Here is a 19,522-nt window from a genome sequence, read left to right as displayed (position 1 = left end):
TGCTCAGACAGCCCCTCCTCCCACCTCTCCTTTCCTTATCCTCTGCTGCCTCCTTTGTCTCTGAAGGAAGGCTAAGGGGAGCCATGACTTCTTAAGCCAAGGGTGTGACTAAACCAGCAGTCTCCACCCCAGGCAGGAGAGGGTGCGATGAGAAGTGGTCCTGCACTCATAATTTTTCAGGGTCATAGCACCTCCAAGCGAGGCCACCCTGATCTGCAACAAAGACTTTATTTCCCTCCTATAACTGCAACAAATAACATAAAGAGACCTGTATAAAATGGGGAATAGGGGGAATGGAGCAGCCATTGGGCATTAATAGGAAACTTCTTTAGAGATATTTGATGAGAAATCTGGGATTTTTTTATGAAATCGAGAATTATCTTGATATCCTCTACCTTCCTCCATATACAATTAAAGCAATTGTAGTAAACAGAAGGCAGAAGAACTTATACACTTTAATGTCTTATTCGCCACCCAAAATAAACTGTCTGTGATAGTATTCCATACTTCAACCTATCCACACTTTCTCCACTCTCCTTCTATCCTCCCTACCCCTTCTTTGCATTAGACCCTGTTCCTCCCTTCTGGTCCCCTTCTCTCACTGCTAGAATTTGTGCAGAATAGCTCATTCCCAGGCAGCATTTTCTTCAGCAGCCTTCTGAAATTGAGATAAGTTTCAGACAGATAAAAAGTACAGGTTTTGATATCTATTGCATAGCAGTGACTATGTGTAGTTAATAATTAGGTGTTGTATGCTGCAAAACAGCTACAAGTAAATTTCAGACATCTCACCTTAAAAATGATATGCAGGTGAGGTGATGGATATGCATACATTGCATACATCTATCAAAACATCACATTGTATCCCATAAATGTATATAATTATGATTTGTCAATTAAAAATATTATATTTTTGAAAATATTAATAAAGTCAGGACCTGAGGCTCCATGGGGAGAAATCACAGAAAGATTTTGACAGTTGTTAAATGCTTACCAGAACTAAAGAGTTCTGTTGCCTTCAGAAAATAGGAGAGCATTTCTGGTGAGTAATGAAATAACCAACCATGCATCTCCACAGAACATTTTACAGAAGTGCCTGGATTAGCAGTTGACGGACAGAGAGCACCTTCAGCTAGTTAATCCTATGATCTGATCACTCACTGGTAAATTAATACTGATAAATTTCCCTTTGAGCACTGAGCCCAGCTCATATGCCGTAAGTGGTCATGCAGACCATGGGTGTGCTTCTTTTTGATGACCTGGAGCCCCTGACTGTGCATGCCCAGAGATAGGTAGTTCCTGAACCTTGCCCTCTTCCTCCATGAGGACCTCAAAAGTCTCATTGAAGTCACTGGAGTCAGAAAATATCTCACACCAGCATTGGCCCCATCCCTGGCCCCCACATCCTGGGAGGCATGAAGGCAGTCCTTAGTGGTGGCTACATTGAACTCTGATACCTGGTAACCAGTGGTGGAGGAGATGGGATGGGCAGGTATTCCCTTTGCAGGCAGAAGCCAAGCTCCAAATGCACTAGCTAGAAAGTAGATAGAATCTTGTGTCCAGGCTTTGCCTTTTCTTGCTGTCCAGTGTCACCAAACTGGGATTAGTGTCACCTAAGAGCAGGTAGGATGTTTGAGAGGAATCAAACATCCCTGCTGCCTGGAATCTTGGTGTTGGGAAGTACTCAGCCTTCTGATAGTGGTCAGGTGACTTCCTCTTCTGTCTCCCCATTTCTCATCTGTAAAGGAAAGTCTCTTAAGATATGTTCAATACATAGGCTTATCCCACATGACTGATCAGTATCTTGGGCATCCTCTTCTCTGGGCAGCTTCTCAGCAGGCTCCCTCGTGTAAGGATTCCTTGTAGTTCTGCCCAGCACGGCATGCACTTGAAGTTCTAATTAAGTGCTTATTTTGAATGGGTAATTCTCATGAATAGTCTCCTTGTTGCTCATCTATGAAGAAGCAAGCCATCCTAACTCGGAAAAACAGGGACATTTGTTAAGGATCATTGGTTAACAAGCAGCTCTTCATACTACTTACCAAATGCCCCCATGGCCTCAGGGACTTTGCTCAACAGTGCCCCCTAAGGGCTCAAGTGCAGCATCACAATCACCCTGTCTGTAAGTGATCCTCCTGTGTGTGATCTTAGGAGGAGTTTAAGCCTCCCTGATCTGCAGCACTTCACAGGAACAAAGCCTAGACGTGTGATTGTGTCTACGTTCTAGCTAGTACATTTGGAGCTTGGTTTCTGCCTGCAAAGAGAATACCTGCCCGTCCCACCTTCTCCCACCAGTGGTCACCCTGTCCACTTGTCCTTGATAAGGAGGTTGGCACCAATGAGTGTTCTCATCCCAGCTGAAGTCCCATACATTTGTTTCAAAAGATTCACAATGCCTCATCTGCCTGGAAGGCCCCAGTGAGGAAAGTGGGCAAATGATGGGCAAATCCTTAAGTCCTATTGTGTGGGCCAGGCCTGCATGTTCTGCCCTGCCTTCCTCCAGGCCACCTGCTGGCCCAATCCAATGTGCACTTTGGTTCTACCTAAAAAGAAGACCTGCCCACACCTGACTTGTTGGTTGAGTGGACCACTGTATCATACTGGAAAGGATCCAGGCTTTGTCATCCTTTGGGCCTGGGTGCCACCATCATCCTTCTGTGACTGTGTCTTGTGACTTTAGCAAGCCCCTAAGTTTTCTGAAATGAGGCTTGGTCTGTTCATCTGAGAAATGGGGTTGAGAATATCAGTCTCCTTAGGCTGACTTGAGAGTTCAGATAAACAAGAATATGCTTTAACCTCTTTCAGTGGTTAGTCCCATAAATGTGGCCTTGCCTTTAGAAAGTGAAGGTACTGAGTGCTCTGGGCACCCTGCCGAAATCCTCATGAAACCTAAAAGGCCCTGAATTGGCTCAGTCTGCTAAACCTGCTCAACCTGCTCCCATGATATCTTATTCTGTGTTCCTGTCCTTACAGCCCAGCGTCTGGCCAGATACCAGGAGGCAGACTCAGAAGAGGAGGAGGTGCCCAGGGGGGGCTCATCCCAGCGTGGCAGTATTGGGAGCCACCAGAGTGTTCGGATCCTACACAGGAGTCAGAGTACAAAGTCCTACTGGCGCACAGGCAGCCGGGCTGAGGCCAAGAGGGCTAGCATGCTGTCCAAGCACACGGCTTTCAGCAGCCCCATGGTGAGTGTGCAGGCACGGGCACATGACCCTTTGGGAGGATGCCCAGCCTGCCCTCCTGCTTTCTTCCACTGTCATTTTCTTCAATCACCAAAGGTGTCTATATTTAATTATACAAATAAGCTTTTGCTGGGTCGTTTGGCTCTGCTCAGTTAGCAGAAGTTTTTCTGGCCAGTATCTTCTCCCCACTGTTGTATCTTTTCCAAAACACTGACACAGCCTCTTTGCCATACGTCTATGGCTGGGTGATTGCCATGTGAGCCACCCACCAAGGGCAATGGAGAAGAAGCTGTCCTGCCAAATGAAATGAATAAAACATCAGAGCAAAATGACAACTGTGTAAAAGCAAAGTCAATTCCCTCCTCTCAAGTAGTTAATTATTTGAGCCTAAATCGAGTGGCACTATTTTCTTCCTTGCCTTGTCAGCTGTCCATGCGTTTATAGGCCACCGCCATCGGGCAGGGAAATTTCGAGAAACCAGAGACAAATTCCAAAAGATACTTTTACTTATGAAATGTTTTAAGAACTGAGGGAAAAATACATTGTGAGTTGCTTTTCATTTCTTATGTCCTTCTATGCCCACATAGAAGCCACCACTTAAATGGGGTGGCCTAGAATTGTGGACTCCGATCAATGGGTTTACATGGGGATGCCAAAAGGCCTCTGGGAGACCCAAGGGAAACTGTGTTGGAACAAGTTTTCCTGACAATATTTCTGCACCACATGTCAAAAGTGTTCAAACTTTCTGACCTAGTAATTTAATAATTCAAAGATTGGTGTTTGCAGAAGTTTATCAAGATGTTATTTATATCAGCAAAATGGTGAAAAGAAGTCAAAATATCCAGTGATCAAGAGATGGTCAGATAAATGATGATATATCCATCCATTTTGAAGTTATTAAAGATGTGTTTTTATATAATCCTTAAAGCCATGGAAAAGTTCAGATAGTATAATGTTTTGGGTGGAAATGGAAACTGCCAATTTATTATAACATATTTTGATTATGTGAAATTTAAATATAAAGATAAAAACCTGCAAGGAAATACAGAAGCATATTTTTGAAAAGTAAATATTTTGTGGGATAATAGGATACAAATTTGTTGAATTTTTCTAGGCTGACACATGTTATTTTGTAATAATATATCTTAGATATATTGTTTCATAAGAAATATGTATTTACATAAGAATATGCATTTTTTCCATATGTAAATGATACATTTTATACAATTAAAGTTATATATAATGTACAATTATAAAATGAAATAAGTGTGTATGTGAGGTGGAGTTCTGTTTATACCTTTTAATAAAACCAAGGCTCCTTAAATAGGTAAGCACGAAGATCCTTGACAGTTCACTGGTTCAGACTCAACATGTGTCTCCATTTTCTCCCCAGGAAAAAGACATTACACCTGATCCAAAGCTGTTAGAGAAGGTGAGCGAGTGTGACAGGTACCTGGCCATATCAAGGCACCAGGAGCACCCTCTGGCCCAACTCTCTCCAGAGCTGTCTGACGTCTTTGATTTCTTCATTGCGCTTACCATCTGCAATACAGTAGTGGTCACATCCCCGGATCAGCCACGACAGAAGGCAAGTTGTGCAGTATCCCCAAGAGCACATGATGCCCTTGATCTTCTCAAAAACTCTTCTGGTAGTCTTCCTGAGGGTGAGCATGCTTCTCTTTCCTTCAAGGAGCTGCTCTCAGGTTTAAGAAAGATGCAGCTTCACACAGGGTGAAACAGTGCATTGGTTCTGCAGTGTCATCCCAGGCTGCAGTGGACAGGTCAGGACTGAGGCCAAGTGGGAGAGGACACATTGCCAGGGACACCTTCTGTGCCTCAGACAGGAAGGGCATAGAGTGGCCACCTGGACCTTGTTATAGGGTGGACAGGTGAGTTCAGGAGGCTCCACCTGCCTTGGTACTTCTTCTGCTACCTGGCCTTGAGCAGGGGCAGAGGGCAGGCTACCCAATGTGACCTACCCAGAGTCTCAGGTCTCAGATTACCAAAGAAGAGGAGAAAGGAAGAATTGGGTACCCCGACTTTGGGACAACATGCTTGGACTTCAATCCTGACTTAAGGCTTTTAGACATGTTGTTCCCATCTCTGCTTTTTTGGGATGTGGGGAAGTGGTGAGGATTTGTGGAAAGGGCTCAGAGTCGGGTTTGGCACACAGCAAATTATGTAATGTTAATAAAGACGTTTAACATTGTCCTTCAAGGAGAAGTAGTCAAGGATTAATCACAGGTTACTTAGGGTGGTGGAAATAGCAGTACCCAAGTTAGTTTTGCGTTGGCCCAACATTAAGGCTTTCCCTTAAGACAGGAAAGGTTTGATGTGTTAAGGGATCCTGAATAATCCTTAGGAAGTCCTGCAGGTGGGCCACATTGCTTGAGGGCTGTGCGTCAGCATGGGTATATATATTTAGAAGCTAGGCACTTTGGAATGGATAAAAGGAAGGTGTATGAGGGCTGGATGTGTCATAGACCTGTCCCTACACCTTCCTAACCTCCTGGATCAGCCCTTCCAGCAGGCTCCACTGATGAGCCATTGGCAAGTAACGTGGGATGAATAGGGTGGGTCATGCTGTCTGCTGAGATAGCATATCTGACAGCAGCTGCCACCCCACTGTGCTCTTATTCCTGCTATGCCAGCCTGCTGAGGCCCCAGTGAACCAAGTGGATCCCAAGTGGACAGGTCTGGACACTCAGAGACCACAGGCTTATGCTGCCAGCCCTGGGCAGGAGCTGCTTCCTACTATAGCATGTAGCTGCCTCTCAGCATCCCTTACCTGGCCTTCAGGATCTTCCACCACCCTGCATTAAAGCCTTCTGGCAGGCGCATCCCTGAATGGGGTATCTGTTTTCAAGGTTAGACCCTGCCTGTCAGACATAAGCAATGTAGCAATTATTGAGTAAGTAAGAGACCCCATCACGCATGAGGCCATTCTGAAAGTTATACACACTATGAGTTCTGTGTAGGGAATGGAATATTTAATTGCCCACCCTTAGCCTGAGAATGAACATTTCTCCAGATCATTTCTGTTGCCACATATTGGTGAGTGCCACCTTTAAGAGCATTTGGAGGTATCGGGAGCTATGGAAGGAATGTGTGCATTCCCCACCTGAATGTGTAGCATACATAAAGTCATTACATGTGACCTGGGGGAGTATCTCAGTGAAAGAGTATAGGCTTAGTATAGGCTTGTGGATTCAATCCCTATCAGCAAAGAAGAATAAGTAAAGTCATAGGCCTAAAGAAAAGGCACCTTTGTCATAGTCTGGTTCTGTTTGCCTTGCTTTACCAAATAACCTGACTTTCTGGAAGCTAATACTATAATTCACAACTTTGGACAACTCTACTTAATCAGAAAGTTTTAATAATAACTTAATATTTTGATTGTTTCAACATTTGCTCTTTAAAGTATGGTCCCATTGCTCCATCATTAAACTTTTGGAAAGTTTAACAATTTTAGATATATATCTACATTTGTTATATATCTCATTTTGTTTTATTTCTTATTGTTTTAGTTAAAGTATTTTTTAATGATTTAGATCCTGAATTTGTCTAAGTATGTATTTATGTATTTATAGCCCTGGGGATTTAACTCAGGGATACTCTACCACTGAACTATATCCCCAAATCTTTTTATTTTTTATTTTGAGACAGAGTCTTACTAAGATTCCCAGGCTGGCCTCAAACTTTCCAGCCCCCTGCCTCAGACTCCCAAGTTGCTGGGATTATATGCATGTACCACCACACCCAGTGTCTATATATTTAATTTGTTGCAAAAGATTTTTTGGGCTTAGAAATGTGATTTGTACACTTAAATTTTTGTGGACATAATTTAAAGGAATTCATAAAGCTGTCTTTGTTAAGTGACTTTATAATTGGCAAAAAAAAAAAAAAGCCAGGTTTTATGCCAGGCAATGGTGAACACACTTCTCTGATTCTTTTATGCAAAGTCAGAGGATATTATCATCCCTTTACCTGTCTTCTGACTGCTTCTCTTGAAGGTGAGGGTAAGGTTTGAGCTGAAGTCTCCAGTGAAGACAATAGAAGATTTCCTCCGGAGGTTCACGCCCAGCCGCCTGACCTCTGGCTGCAGCAGCATCGGGAGCCTGGCTACCACCAAGTCCAGCCACAAATCAGGATGCAGCTTCATGTCCACTCTGTCCAACGACAGCATGCTTTTGAGGCTGGAGGAGAGTCTGGGCCAGCCTGCATCAGCCATTGCCAGCAATGGCTACAGCACCCCCGCAGACAGCTGGGAACCCAACTGCCCCCAGGAGCCTCAGCCAAAGCAGGAGCTGAGGTTTGAGGCCGAGAGCCCAGACGAGGCAGCACTGGTGTATGCGGCCAAGGCCTACAACTGTGCACTGGTGGATCGGCTACATGACCAGGTGTCAGTGGAGCTGCCCCACCTAGGAAGGCTCACTTTTGAACTCCTGCACACGCTCGGCTTTGACTCCATTCGCAAGAGGATGTCTGTGGTGATCCGGCACCCACTCACTGATGAGATCAATGTCTACACCAAGGGGGCTGACTCAGTAGTCATGGATCTCCTGCTGCCCTGCTCCTCAGGTACCAGCCCCTTCCCTTGCTGCACCCAATTCTTGGGGAAAATTTTTTGAGAAATCTCCTAACCCAGTCTTGTGGGTGATGCAATTTTCATTTATCCTTTTTCTAAAACAATGCCCATTAGAAAATATAATGGTTTCTTTCAATCACTATTTCCCAGTTTAAAGGTTTGGACTAAACTGCATTAGGGGTCTTTGATGACTGGATTCCTCCCTCAACCCTGCTCCAGAGCAGTGGTGTTGGGAGATTTCTTGTGAAGCATCAGGTTTTAAATCTGAACAGTGAATATTTATTTGAAACCTCTAGACTAAAAATTCTGGGAAGTACACTCCTGCCCTATGGACTGGGGGCATCTTTGAGGTCAAGACCACAGTTTTCAGCCTATTTGTGGAGCTGTCTCAGGCCACAATGTGGGGTGACAAGGAGGTATAGCTGCAGGTCTGTCTCTCACTACCCTCTGTCCTGACTTTGGGCTAAGCAGCAGCTCCATGTCAGTCTCTTTTGTCCCTTTTGACTTAAAATGGGAATTAAAAACCACTGTTTTGGTTTTTGGAGGGTGGAACTTTATCCAGCAAAAGAGGCTATAAATCTTTCCAGCTAGAAATGCTCCTGAACTTGGAGGCAAGGAGGGAGCCATACTTGTACAGTTAACCTAGTCCTCCCTCCTCCGTTACTCAAACAATTGAGGAGGAGTGTGACTCAGCTCTGGAGGTCAAGAGCAGGGTAGAGGTAAGGATGCTATTGGCAGCTGGAGGGGACCTAATAGGGGCTCTGTTGCCTGACCCCTGAAGCCTGGCTGTCTTCCATATCCTGAAGCAGCTTTGGGTACCTTGTGTTGTAAAATATTATGCACTATAAAAGTCCTTCTGGAGTTTGGCTTCTACCAGCCCTATTAACCATAATCTCAGTGTCCTATGACAGAACTCTGGATACCAAAGCCTGGGACTACCCTGTTGCCTGAAAATATGCTAGAGGATCTTTGCAGACTGGAATTTCATGTCCTCATCACAGAATTGTGTCCTTCAAAAGGCATCTGATCTAAATTTGCAAATGTGTTTCTGAAAATAGTTAGACAACCAACTCTGGATAGGATGTTGCCTTTCTAGCCTTATGGTGGTCCTGTTGTTGGCATAGAAACCAATTCATGGGCTGACATTGTATGGCAAGAGGCTTCTTCAATCTGATGTTTGATTCTTTTTTTTTTGTCTGTTTTTTTTAAGCTTATATACTTTGTGTATTTTAGCGCATTTTACCTTTAAAACAAATTTTGTACAATTATGTCAGTGTATCTCTGAGTAGTTGAACAGTGCTTTTTAAAAAACAACAACAACAACAACAACAAAACTAAGTATATACCTAAGCCATAAGACTTAGTTTCATGCCATTATCATCTGACTACTGAGGAAAAAAGACTTGAATTACAATAATCCATTTCAGCAAAATTTTCCAATTCAAATTAGAAGGGTTTCAATTTACAAATCTTTTGAAAGGGCAATATTAATGCAATTCACATCAGAAAATCCAGTTAATACAATTAATAATAAACCACACTTTTGCTATATGGTAGAACTTTCTACTGGTCTTTCAATTCCTTCAGCCTTCTGATAGCAGACTTGACTGTGACGGCAGAAGTGGTGTTGTAGGTCCAGGCACCACCAGCCACTGTTTTCATGCAGGAACCCCAGTGCCAGATCCCCACAGCCTGTCTCTTCATCTTGGTTTTGTCACAGAAAGAACAAGGGTACTTGGCGTGCTGACTGATTTCAATTTTCTTCACCATTTTTCGGAGGGAGGCACCATAGCGGGTCCCATATTTACCGATGATTCCGACTTTCTTAGTGTGTTTAGCTATGTCACCACAACTTAGGCCCGAGACTGAAGAGCTTGATGTTTGATTCTTGTTTGCATCCACATGGAAGAAAAACATAGATGGGCCAAGCAGATTTTATTCTGCTACTCGAGACTACTTCTGTCCTATTTTGTGATTGTGCATTAAAGTTAACGTAAAGGATCCCCATGCTTCAGTCTTTAACACACACTAACACACACAATGGCTCATATCTAAGGTAGAATGTCTGGACTTGCACTAGAATACAAGAGTGGGACAAAGGTAGTAGGAGAGGCCTGTCATGTCCTAGAAAGAAAGTTAGGAATCCTGTTGAGCTGTGCAAGGAAACAGGTTCCACAGAGGAGGCCACAGCAGTTGCCATACTTGTATTCTCTACTAGTATATATTTTTTAAATGAACAGAAAAAATCTCAAATATAGACAAAACACAAACAAAACTTTTATCACTAAGTTTTGATAATAGCATCTGTGTTAGTCAGTTTTTCATCAGTGTACGAAATACTGAAATAATTAACTTATAAAGAGAAAAGGTTTATTTTAGCCCATGGTTGTAGGTTTCAGTCCACAATTTGTTGGCCCTATTGCTTTTGGGCTATAACAGGCAGAATATTATGAGGAGTTCATGGTGGAGCATATCTGCTCACCTCATGGCCAGGGGGCCAAAAGGGAAAAGAAAGGTCAGGGTCTCACTATATTCCTTCTTAGGGTACACCACCAGTGACCTAAAGACCTTCCATTAGACTTCACCTCTTAAATTTTCTACCACCTCCCAACCATGCCAGTCTGCCACATGGGACTTTTGGGAACACTTAAGATACAAATTACAGCACCATTATTTCATAAAAGAAGGACATTTTAACACTTTCTCCTCATCTCCAAATATTAAAGATGTCACAGAATTTAACCCATCCTCTTTCTTCAAAGAGCTTACAATACTTTCACCAAGAGGCATGTGTTGGTTAAACTGACCCAGTGGGAGAGAATGGGTTGTATTAGCAATGCATGGCTGTGTGTTTGTCTTCCCTGCCCCAGCAGGTAATTGTGTTTCCCCTTGTCCCAGGTACTCAGGGTCCCAAATGGTCCGGACTATCTCTATTTACTCTTCTAGATTTATTTTGACAAATGTGGTTAATCTTAAAGCTCAGCTCTTTTTTCTACCCAGAGATCCCTCCACCTTCCCTGTCCCTGGGACAACCAGAGTGCTCTATTGTTATTCTGATCTTGTGTGTGGCAAGGGGGCTGGTATTAGGGATTGAATCCATGGCCCTCTATTGCTAAGGTAACATCCCCAGTCCTTTTTGTTTTTATGTTGAGACAGGATCTTACTAAGTTGCCTAAACTGACTTTAAGCTTGTAATGCTCTGCCTGAACCTCTCAGGTTGTTGGGATTATAAACATGTGCCACCCACCTGGCTTGTTATTTTTACTTCAAAGTTCAAAGAATCATCAGAATCTTGAAAGAGTTATCCACAACTTCTGAGAGCTAAAATACCAGAGGTTTATCTATATCTTCTAAAACGCCTGTAATCCCAGTGGTTCAGGAGGCTGAGACAGAGAATCCTGAGTTCAAAGCCTGCCTCAGCCAACAGCAAGGTGCTAAGCAACTCAGTGAGACTCTGTCTTAAAATAAAATACAAAATAGGGCTGGGGATGTGGCTCAGTGGTAGAGTGCCCCTGAGTTCATTCCCCTTATACGTACATATGTACGTACATAAATAAATACATACATACATAAATTTGAGCTTCATCTTCTCAGGAAATTTAAATCCCTAAAGCAAAGCAATCTAAAGCAACTCTTTTTATTCTAATTATCACCTCATTAAGGAGTCTTTTTTTAAAAAAAATATTTTGGGGGGATTGTGGATGGACACAATACCTTCATCTTATTTATTTATTTATTTTTATAATGCGCTGAGGATCGAACCCAGTGCAACACACGTGCCAGGCAAGCAGTCTATCAATGAGCCACAATCCCAACCCCTCATTAAGGAGTCTTTTTAAAAACAATTGACCTCTTGCGACATTTTAATTCCACAGAGATGCTGTATGCCTGTTTATGTTCCATGTATCTGTTTTATACACGAGTGAGATTTTGTCAACTCCCAAGATTTTGTCAACTCCCAACTTTGGCACTCCCTTGAAGAATTTGTCACCCTTTAGGAGAATGCAGGATATAGGGATAAGAGTGCTTCTTGCTAGGTCCAGCATGGGATGCCCTTGGAATAGTAAAAAAGCTTCCCCAAGGCCAAGGACCTTAAGATTTAGGGTTGCAGATTTAGTAAATAAAATATATAGAATATTCAGTTAAATTTGAATTTCAGCTATATAACGTGCATCTCACATGAGGAGGCAGCATTTGGATATCTTCTACTTTATTTGGTAACACTACCAATGATGTATGTTTTGAGGAGAGAAACTGCGCTTTCTGTTAGTTTCCCATTTTTCATAAGTATTAGAATGGGCACCTTCCTTTAATAGGCTGGACCAAAGGATTGATTCTGGATGTCTTTTGTTGAGGTTTTTGTTTTCATGAGTTTCTCATTTCAACAAATGATCTTAGAAATAGCTAAAAATATGCATTTTGATGAGACCAATTAGTTGATTTATTTCTTTGAATTCTTTATGGAACTGTGTGCATTATTTGAAAGTGATGAAGCAGATGGTGGGGGGGGGGGCATGAATTTACTGCAGGGTGTTATGCTGGGTTCCATTCCTTTTTATTCATGTTTCTGCTTCTACTCTGACCTAGATGACGCCAGAGGAAAGCATCAAAACAAGATCCGAAGCAAAACACAGAATTACCTCAACCTGTATGCAATGGAAGGCCTGCGTACCTTGTGCATCGCCAAGAGGGTGAGTGGGAACTGTCTCTGCAAAGAAGCAGAAGTGGGTGCCTCAACGTGTGCAGTGCCTGACACAGAATTCAACAGTGTATCTCACATAGGTTCTGAGCAAAGAAGAGTATGCCTGTTGGTTGCAAAGCCACTTAGAAGCAGAATCATCTGTGGACAACCGAGAGGAGCTCCTTTTCCAATCTGCCATTCGCCTTGAGACGAATCTGCATCTATTGGGTAATTATGCCTGTGATCTGCCTGTCCTACGGAGCAGTGTTGAAATTGAAGAGAGGGTCTTGGAGAGGATGCTGGTCTGGCTGTAGTCAGTGGCTGATCTGCATGCTCTGGACTTGGTTAAAGAACCACCTGGCTTGATGCCATTGGGTCCCCCAGCCTAGATGGTCCTTGAATAAACATTCTCACTGGCCTATTTCCATGGGACCCATATGTACCCAGCATTCCATGATGGGAGCCAACTTGCCTCCCCTAGATCCAGCTCTTCCACCAAAAAGAGAGATGAACAGCAAGTCTTTTGACAATTGAGAGTTGAAAGGATTTCAACCTCCTGGCAAAACAAGAGAAAGGGTTGTGCCCCAGAAACTGCTGCACTTTGCATTTTATGAATATTTTACAGATTATTTGGAGATGAAAAGATAATGGGCTCATATTTACTAAAACATGCTCATATTTCCTACTTGTGTTCCTATTTATATTTAATAAATACTGATGAGTGTTAGCAATAAAATATTTATTATTTTTATGCTCATTTCAACATTTGAAATAATCAATTTTAACTTCATACTTATTAAATTAGTGAATAAATCACCTAAGTCCTTGTATGGGTAGAGTTTGTTACTCTAGGTGTTCTCAGGAAGAGCTCATCACAACATTGACATTCCCTTCCATCCTCAGATCCCATTCATTTTGCATAAAGTCCTAGAGAGTTTCTCCTTCTCCATTTAACAAAGAAAGGTTGCATTCACTTAGCCTCATTCTCTGGGCAGAGGAGTTGAGAAATCTATATGTCTATATGTCTAATATAAAATATACTTAATATTAAATGGACTGATGTACACTAGATATAATGAATACATGTACACACTTCATATAATAGTCCACTGTACCCAACATCTATCTATGCCTTTTTCAGAGAAATTTCTTCCTAATTTGGATTCTATAATTAATATTCTAGTTGGGCAATTGTGTGAACATCTAAAGGAGGGGTTTTATACTTATCCTCCATTCTAGTTATTTGTGTTAGGGTGAGGTCAGTGTCCTAGATAATCAAAAATTTTCAGAATTATGATTGAACCATGTCCTACTGTCGCCCTGAGGCAGATGGCTTTCCTCCAGGAGCATATGAAAATGGCTTTGATATGCGTCAGTTAAGGAACCAATGTGTTGCCTACATTGGGCATCAACAGTGTACTAGAGCATATTCTTGCCTGCTAACAAGATTCCATTGTAAATTTTCAAGAATTTTGCAATAACCTCCTTCTATATTGCATAAAATTTCAAGAATTTCACAGTTTTTTCTTTCTTTTTTTTTTTTTTTAACTTGTGGCACTGGGAATTGAACATGCAGAGCATGTGCTCTACCACTGAGCTATATCCCTAGCCCTCACAAGGCTTTTTGATGCCATGTTGGTAGACTGAAATCAAGCAAAGTAGGAGTGTTTACAGCACAGAAATGGGCAAACTGGACAGCTCAGCCTCCCTCCCACAAGCCAGTTGCCAACCACTTATGATCTTCTACTACCTGATATATTTAAGTGATGAAGCCCAACCTGGAAGAAACAAGAGCCACCCACCATTTATTGTTCACCACAGCTTGATCTACAGGTAGGGAATTATGGGCTCTGTGTTGTAACTCCATTGTTTTAGGAAAGTGAAATGACGTATTTTTATTTTTCATATCCCAAAGCAAAATACTGCTTTCTAAATCTTTTCATTTAAGCGCTCATATTAAATAGCCCCAGAGAGCCACAAATAAATATCATCAGCAGAAAGGATCACCATTCACACTGTGTTCCTGAAATTTTTGTTTTCAAAATGTTCTGGCCAAGAACCTAAATCCAAATGACAACATTCTGCTCATTTTGCCTGGTGTTCTTGTTAGTTTCTCTAAATGTCATCTGGAACTCCCCAGTTGGTGACATCCTATCCCTTCTCATTGAAAGCTGTCTGACATCCCAGCACAGTGATGCATTGCACAGCACTAACTTCACTCCAAACTCTACCAATTACCCACGTTACAATACTTAGAAATGTCAGGCCCTCCCAAGGGTCAGATTGTAAAGAAGGTGGCATTTATTCAAAGTCACATAAATTATATTGCAAACAGGCTACCTTGGAATGCTGAAGAAAGACACTAGACTTCAGATCATTCTAAAAGGGCTTTGCCCCTTTTTCCTCAGCCATATGTGATGCCCAGGTGGGCATACTTTCTCTAATACTAATATATTACTTTCTTTGTAATACTATTCTGTGCTTGATTCAAACCAACAGATTGTATAGGCAAGGTCTGTGGAGTGACCCAAGAAGAATCCCTTTACTAAGGTCAATTCGTTACTGAAATAAAAGATCTTATATTTTCAAGCTGTTAGGTTTTCCCTGAATAGGTGAAAACTCCTTCAAGACTGCAGTTTACCTGCACAGACCTTCCCTGCTTTCTATCTTGGTAGATATTGTACTGAGGCACCTTTGCTGAGCAGCTGGGGGATACCAGGCTCTTTCTGCAGAAAGTTGTGATCTAGTGAAGGGTACAAAACTGGTTGAGTTATGTATTAATCACTTCCCCCATTGCTGTGACAAAATATCTGAGATAATCAACTTAGAAGGCAGAAAGGTTTATTTTGGCTCATAGTTTCAGGTTTCAGCCTATGGATGCTTGGCCTATTGTCTTTGTGCCTGTGGCAAAGCAGTACATCTTGGTGGGAGTGCATGGCAGAGGACACTGCTCACCTAATGGTGGCCAAGAAGTAAAAAAAGAAAAAAAAAAAGAAAGAAAGGGCTGGGGTCTCAGTATTCCCTTTAAGAGCACACCTTTCTAATAGTAGGTATAAACTCTTCAAGGCCCCACCACTTTTTCATAGCACCATGGGCTGGGGACCACGTCTTTGACACATGCCCTTTTGGGGACATTCAGTATGTAAACTTTAACAAGTTATATACATAACAAGCACTGTAGGAGAAACATTATCTTAGCTAACAGTAATCCATCATGGTTAGCTATTGTTATGATTACTAGATAATCATTATTTTTATCATTAAGTATAAATGAGGTTCTGTGATACAGGGAGGCAAGCAAAGTCATCCCTCCCTCTTTCTTCAGATGTCAAGGAATATATCACAGAAAGAATGACCCTTCAGAGACTCAGGCCACACATGTTCTTTCCTCCTGCTAGATCCAGAGGACTTGGGGTGGGGAGAGAGGCCAAGACCAAATGCCTTTCTAGTGCCTGAGTGGCCAGGTGTATGCTCACAGTGAGTACAGAGCATAACATATGTGGCTTCATTCTCCAGCAGGTCTTAGGCCCCATACTCTGCCTGGTCTCCTTCCTATGGGAACTCTTAAGATTCAAATAAGAGTAGAGCTTTGGTAAAATGTCTTTTCTTCCTTTCTGGACCCTTTGCAAGTTCCCACTTAGACTTTTAGTACATCCATAGAGTGGGAGGCAGATCTGATTTACTTCATAGGTTACCTGAGCTGCAAGAGCAAAGACCAGCCACACTTCCCTCCAAGGGGATTCTGAGGGGCTGGTGACATTCTGGTTCCTGAGCTTAGGGCTGGTTACATAAGTATGTGATTTTTTAAAAGTATATCCAAATGTATATTTAAGAAATATTGTATATTATACCTTGATTCTGTCTTCCCCTTTCCTATGCCTGCCAACTTGTTCATTCTAGGAGAAGAAAGGGCAAGAACATCTTAATTTGTTTTGACCATTGTTTAAGCCACCCAGTCTAAGTAAACAAATGTTTACTTCTTACAGTCTTGGAGGCTGGAAGTCTAAGATCAAGGCACCAGCAAATCCATTGTTTGTTGAAGGCTCTCTTGGTTTGCAAACAGCTGCCTTCTCTCTGTGTCTTCACATAGTAAAGAGAGATGATTTCTCTGGTACCTTTTAAAAATAGGATACTAATGCCATCAGGGACTGCATCCTCATGACTTCATCTAAACCTAATCACCTTCCAAAGGCTCTATATCTTAACCCTATCACATTGCGAATTAGTGCTTCAACTTGTGAATCTGGGTAGGTGGGGGACACAGACATGGAGTGCATAGTAGTGTCCCAGCACAGGGAACAGTGTGTCATGAAGGACTGAAGCAGGAATGGCTAAGAGCCCTCAGCCAGGGCTACAGCCCAGGAGTACTTGGGCTAGTGCTCACTTCTAATGCAGCAAAGAAAGCTAAAACACGAAAAAAATGGAGGCAGGCCCAAGCACATTTCTGCACTGAATACAGATTCAGCATCCCTTATCCAAAATCTTGGGATCCAAAATGTTTTGGATTTTAAGTATTTTTCAGTTTTGAAATACTTACATGCACATAATGAAATACCTTGGGGATGGGACCCAAGATGAAAACTGAAATTCATTTATGTTTTTTATACTGTATGCCTTATACATATAATTTGAGGATAATCTCATATATTATTTTTAATGCACCTGCATTTTGGCTGTGTCCTGTCATATTGAGGATGGGTGTGGAATTTTCCATGTAGCATCATGTTAGCATTCATAAGGTTTTATAGTTTAGAGCATTTTGGATATTTTTCTGGTTAGGGATATTCAACCTATAGTGTATTATTTTTCCTAACATGGTGAGACCAATAAGGCTACCTCTTAATTTTTTGATTGTGCAAAAAAAAAAAATTCTTTTTCAGGATAAGGTTGGTTTCAAGATTTAAATAATGTGTCTGCCCTTGCCATCTGTTTTGATAGAAAATGGTTAATACTATTGAGAACAAACGTGTGGATTTCATTTACTAGAAGCTTTCCATGGGAGGGGTAATTTCTAAGACTTAAAAAACAAAAAAAATCCCTCAAAATATGGTCATTTCTATCACCTCACCATGAGGTTTGTTTTCAAGCTATCTGTAAAGTTACAAGTTAGCTGCCTGATAGTCAGAAAGAATTCAAGGTTCTTTGTTGTAAGTATACACAATTATGCTCAGTATTCCTTTTTGTTTGTTCCTCCTACACATTCTTGACTGAGTCATATCAAGAGAGCTATCACAAGTGTCCACCACTGCCCTGAAGTGGTGAATCATCAATGTGTGCTTCCAAAAGGCACTTCCTGCCATTAGACGTCAGATGCAACTGGTAGCTGAGCCCCGAGCAGCTCCCAGCAATAGGGATGTGCTGTCACCTGTCTTTGGTGTATTTGGTGTATGGGATTTGAATCCCATCAAGAGTTGGAGACATGTGAAGAGAGGGCTCACTCACACTATTGCCCATTTGACCAGGTGCCACAGGAATTGAAGATCGCCTACAGGATGGAGTCCCTGAAACTATCACTAAATTGCGTCAAGCAGGCCTACAGATTTGGGTTCTCACTGGTGACAAACAAGAAACAGCCATTAACATTGCATATGCCTGCAAACTTCTGGACCATGATGAAGAAGTCATCACCCTAAACGCCGAATCCCAGGTAGGTGGATTTCAGGAAACCTTTGTTCCTCTTGGGATGGCCTCGTGTCCTGTGGGACCACCATAGCAGGACTCTTGTTGGAAGACCACCTGGAAAGCTTCCATTCTGTCAACTACTGTGAGAAGGACCCTTGCCCACTATATATCCCTCTTAGCACCTGTGTCATGTTTCTGGGACTTAAGATGTGCTTGTCATTGCCTTGGAAGATGTGGCATTTGCTGGAGTTTCTTGGCGTCAAAGGAATACACATCTGAATTTTGCTAGTGCAAAGTGCAGCCTCTTTTTTTATTGATTTTTTTCTTAAATAAATGACATCAGAATGCATTAAAATTCTTATTACACATATAGAACACAATTTTTCGTATCTCTGATTGTATATAAAGTATGTCCACAATAATTTGTGTCTTCACACACGTCCTTTGGATAATGGTAGAATGTGATGGACCATTATCCAAAGTGGAGCCTCTTTTACCAACATACTACTCTTGTTGACAATATCAGAATTTTTTTTATGAGGTTAAGTATGTAAAAAGTGGGGTCAGGATAGCACTGACTTCCCTGGGATTATTAACTGTCTCCTGGATGCCCCAACAGGCATTAAACATTTTTGTTGTCAGGTCACATGTATCTGTTTAAATCCTCAAGTATGTAGCAAGTATCTACTTCATGTACTGTCACAATCTAGGCTCTCATTCCACATCTGAGCTCCCCTCAGAGGATGTTCTCATGCTGGCTCACAGTTTTGTGATGGAGCAGCAAGCTGTCTCGCTGTATCCACTTCATTTTTCCCTGGCCTTCTCAGAGTGGTGAAGGCTCCCACAGTCTCTTTGGGACTCATACACAGATTCGGCCTTCCTTTCTCACTTCCACATCCAGACCTTCAAGTGTCAAGACCTCAGAACACTGACACTGAGAGTCACTTGTTCATAGCATTACCCTGTTATCTTTTAATGTCTGTGGGATCAGTAATTTATGATATAGGTAATTTGCTTCTTTTCTTTTGGTCAGTTTTGGTACTAGCCTATCAAATTATATTGACCTTTTCAAAGGACATGTTTTGGTTTCGTTGATTTATTTCCCTCTCTGTTTTCTGTTTTATTGATACCTGCTCTTTGTTATTTCCTTTTTTTTTTTTTTTTTTTTTTTTTGCTTGTTTTGCTTTTATTTTACTCTAGTTTCTCAAAATGAATTCTTTGGTTACTGATTTGAGAACATTTTTCTTTTCTAATATAAGCAATATAGGTTATAATTTTTTCTGTAGGCACTGTTTATCTGCATCTCACAATTTTAAAGAGCTGTGATTTCATTTACATACAGTTCAAGACAGTTTTTAATTTTTTTTCCTTAGGGCTTACTGTTTGACTCATGGATTATTTACAAGCATTATGGTTTTTGTTTTTTCATTTCCAAGTGTTTGGAGAATT

At 41.7% G+C, this 19,522-nt stretch overlaps 2 protein-coding genes across 5 annotated transcripts in view; one reads left to right on the top strand and one right to left on the bottom strand.

The window, feature by feature from the left end:
- ATP10A (ATPase phospholipid transporting 10A (putative)) overlaps positions 1-19,522 on the top strand; it is a 187,926-nt gene that overhangs the window by 146,603 nt on the left and 21,801 nt on the right. For all 4 annotated transcript variants that reach the window (XM_081291318.1, XM_081291317.1, XM_081291319.1 and 1 more), the window contains 6 exons: positions 2,974-3,185; positions 4,576-4,770; positions 7,196-7,763; positions 12,358-12,461; positions 12,553-12,679; positions 17,914-18,098. In XM_081291318.1, the coding sequence (XP_081147444.1) occupies positions 2,974-3,185; positions 4,576-4,770; positions 7,196-7,763; positions 12,358-12,461; positions 12,553-12,679; positions 17,914-18,098 (1,391 nt within the window). The remainder of the gene's footprint in view (positions 1-2,973; positions 3,186-4,575; positions 4,771-7,195; positions 7,764-12,357; positions 12,462-12,552; positions 12,680-17,913; positions 18,099-19,522) is intronic.
- Positions 9,334-9,687, bottom strand: LOC308647334 (large ribosomal subunit protein eL43-like; the record flags this gene model as incomplete). The annotated part of the gene is made up of 1 exon (XM_081291420.1): positions 9,334-9,687. The coding sequence occupies one exon, from the start codon at positions 9,685-9,687 to the stop codon at positions 9,334-9,336; it is 354 nt and encodes a 117-aa protein (XP_081147546.1).

The sequence above is a fragment of the Spermophilus citellus genome (genome assembly GCF_964194105.1).
Source record: "Spermophilus citellus genome assembly, chromosome: 4".
Classification (NCBI taxonomy): Eukaryota; Metazoa; Chordata; class Mammalia; order Rodentia; family Sciuridae; genus Spermophilus; species Spermophilus citellus.
Note: the sequence above shows the minus strand (reverse complement) of the source record. Positions and strands in the feature narration are given on the sequence as shown.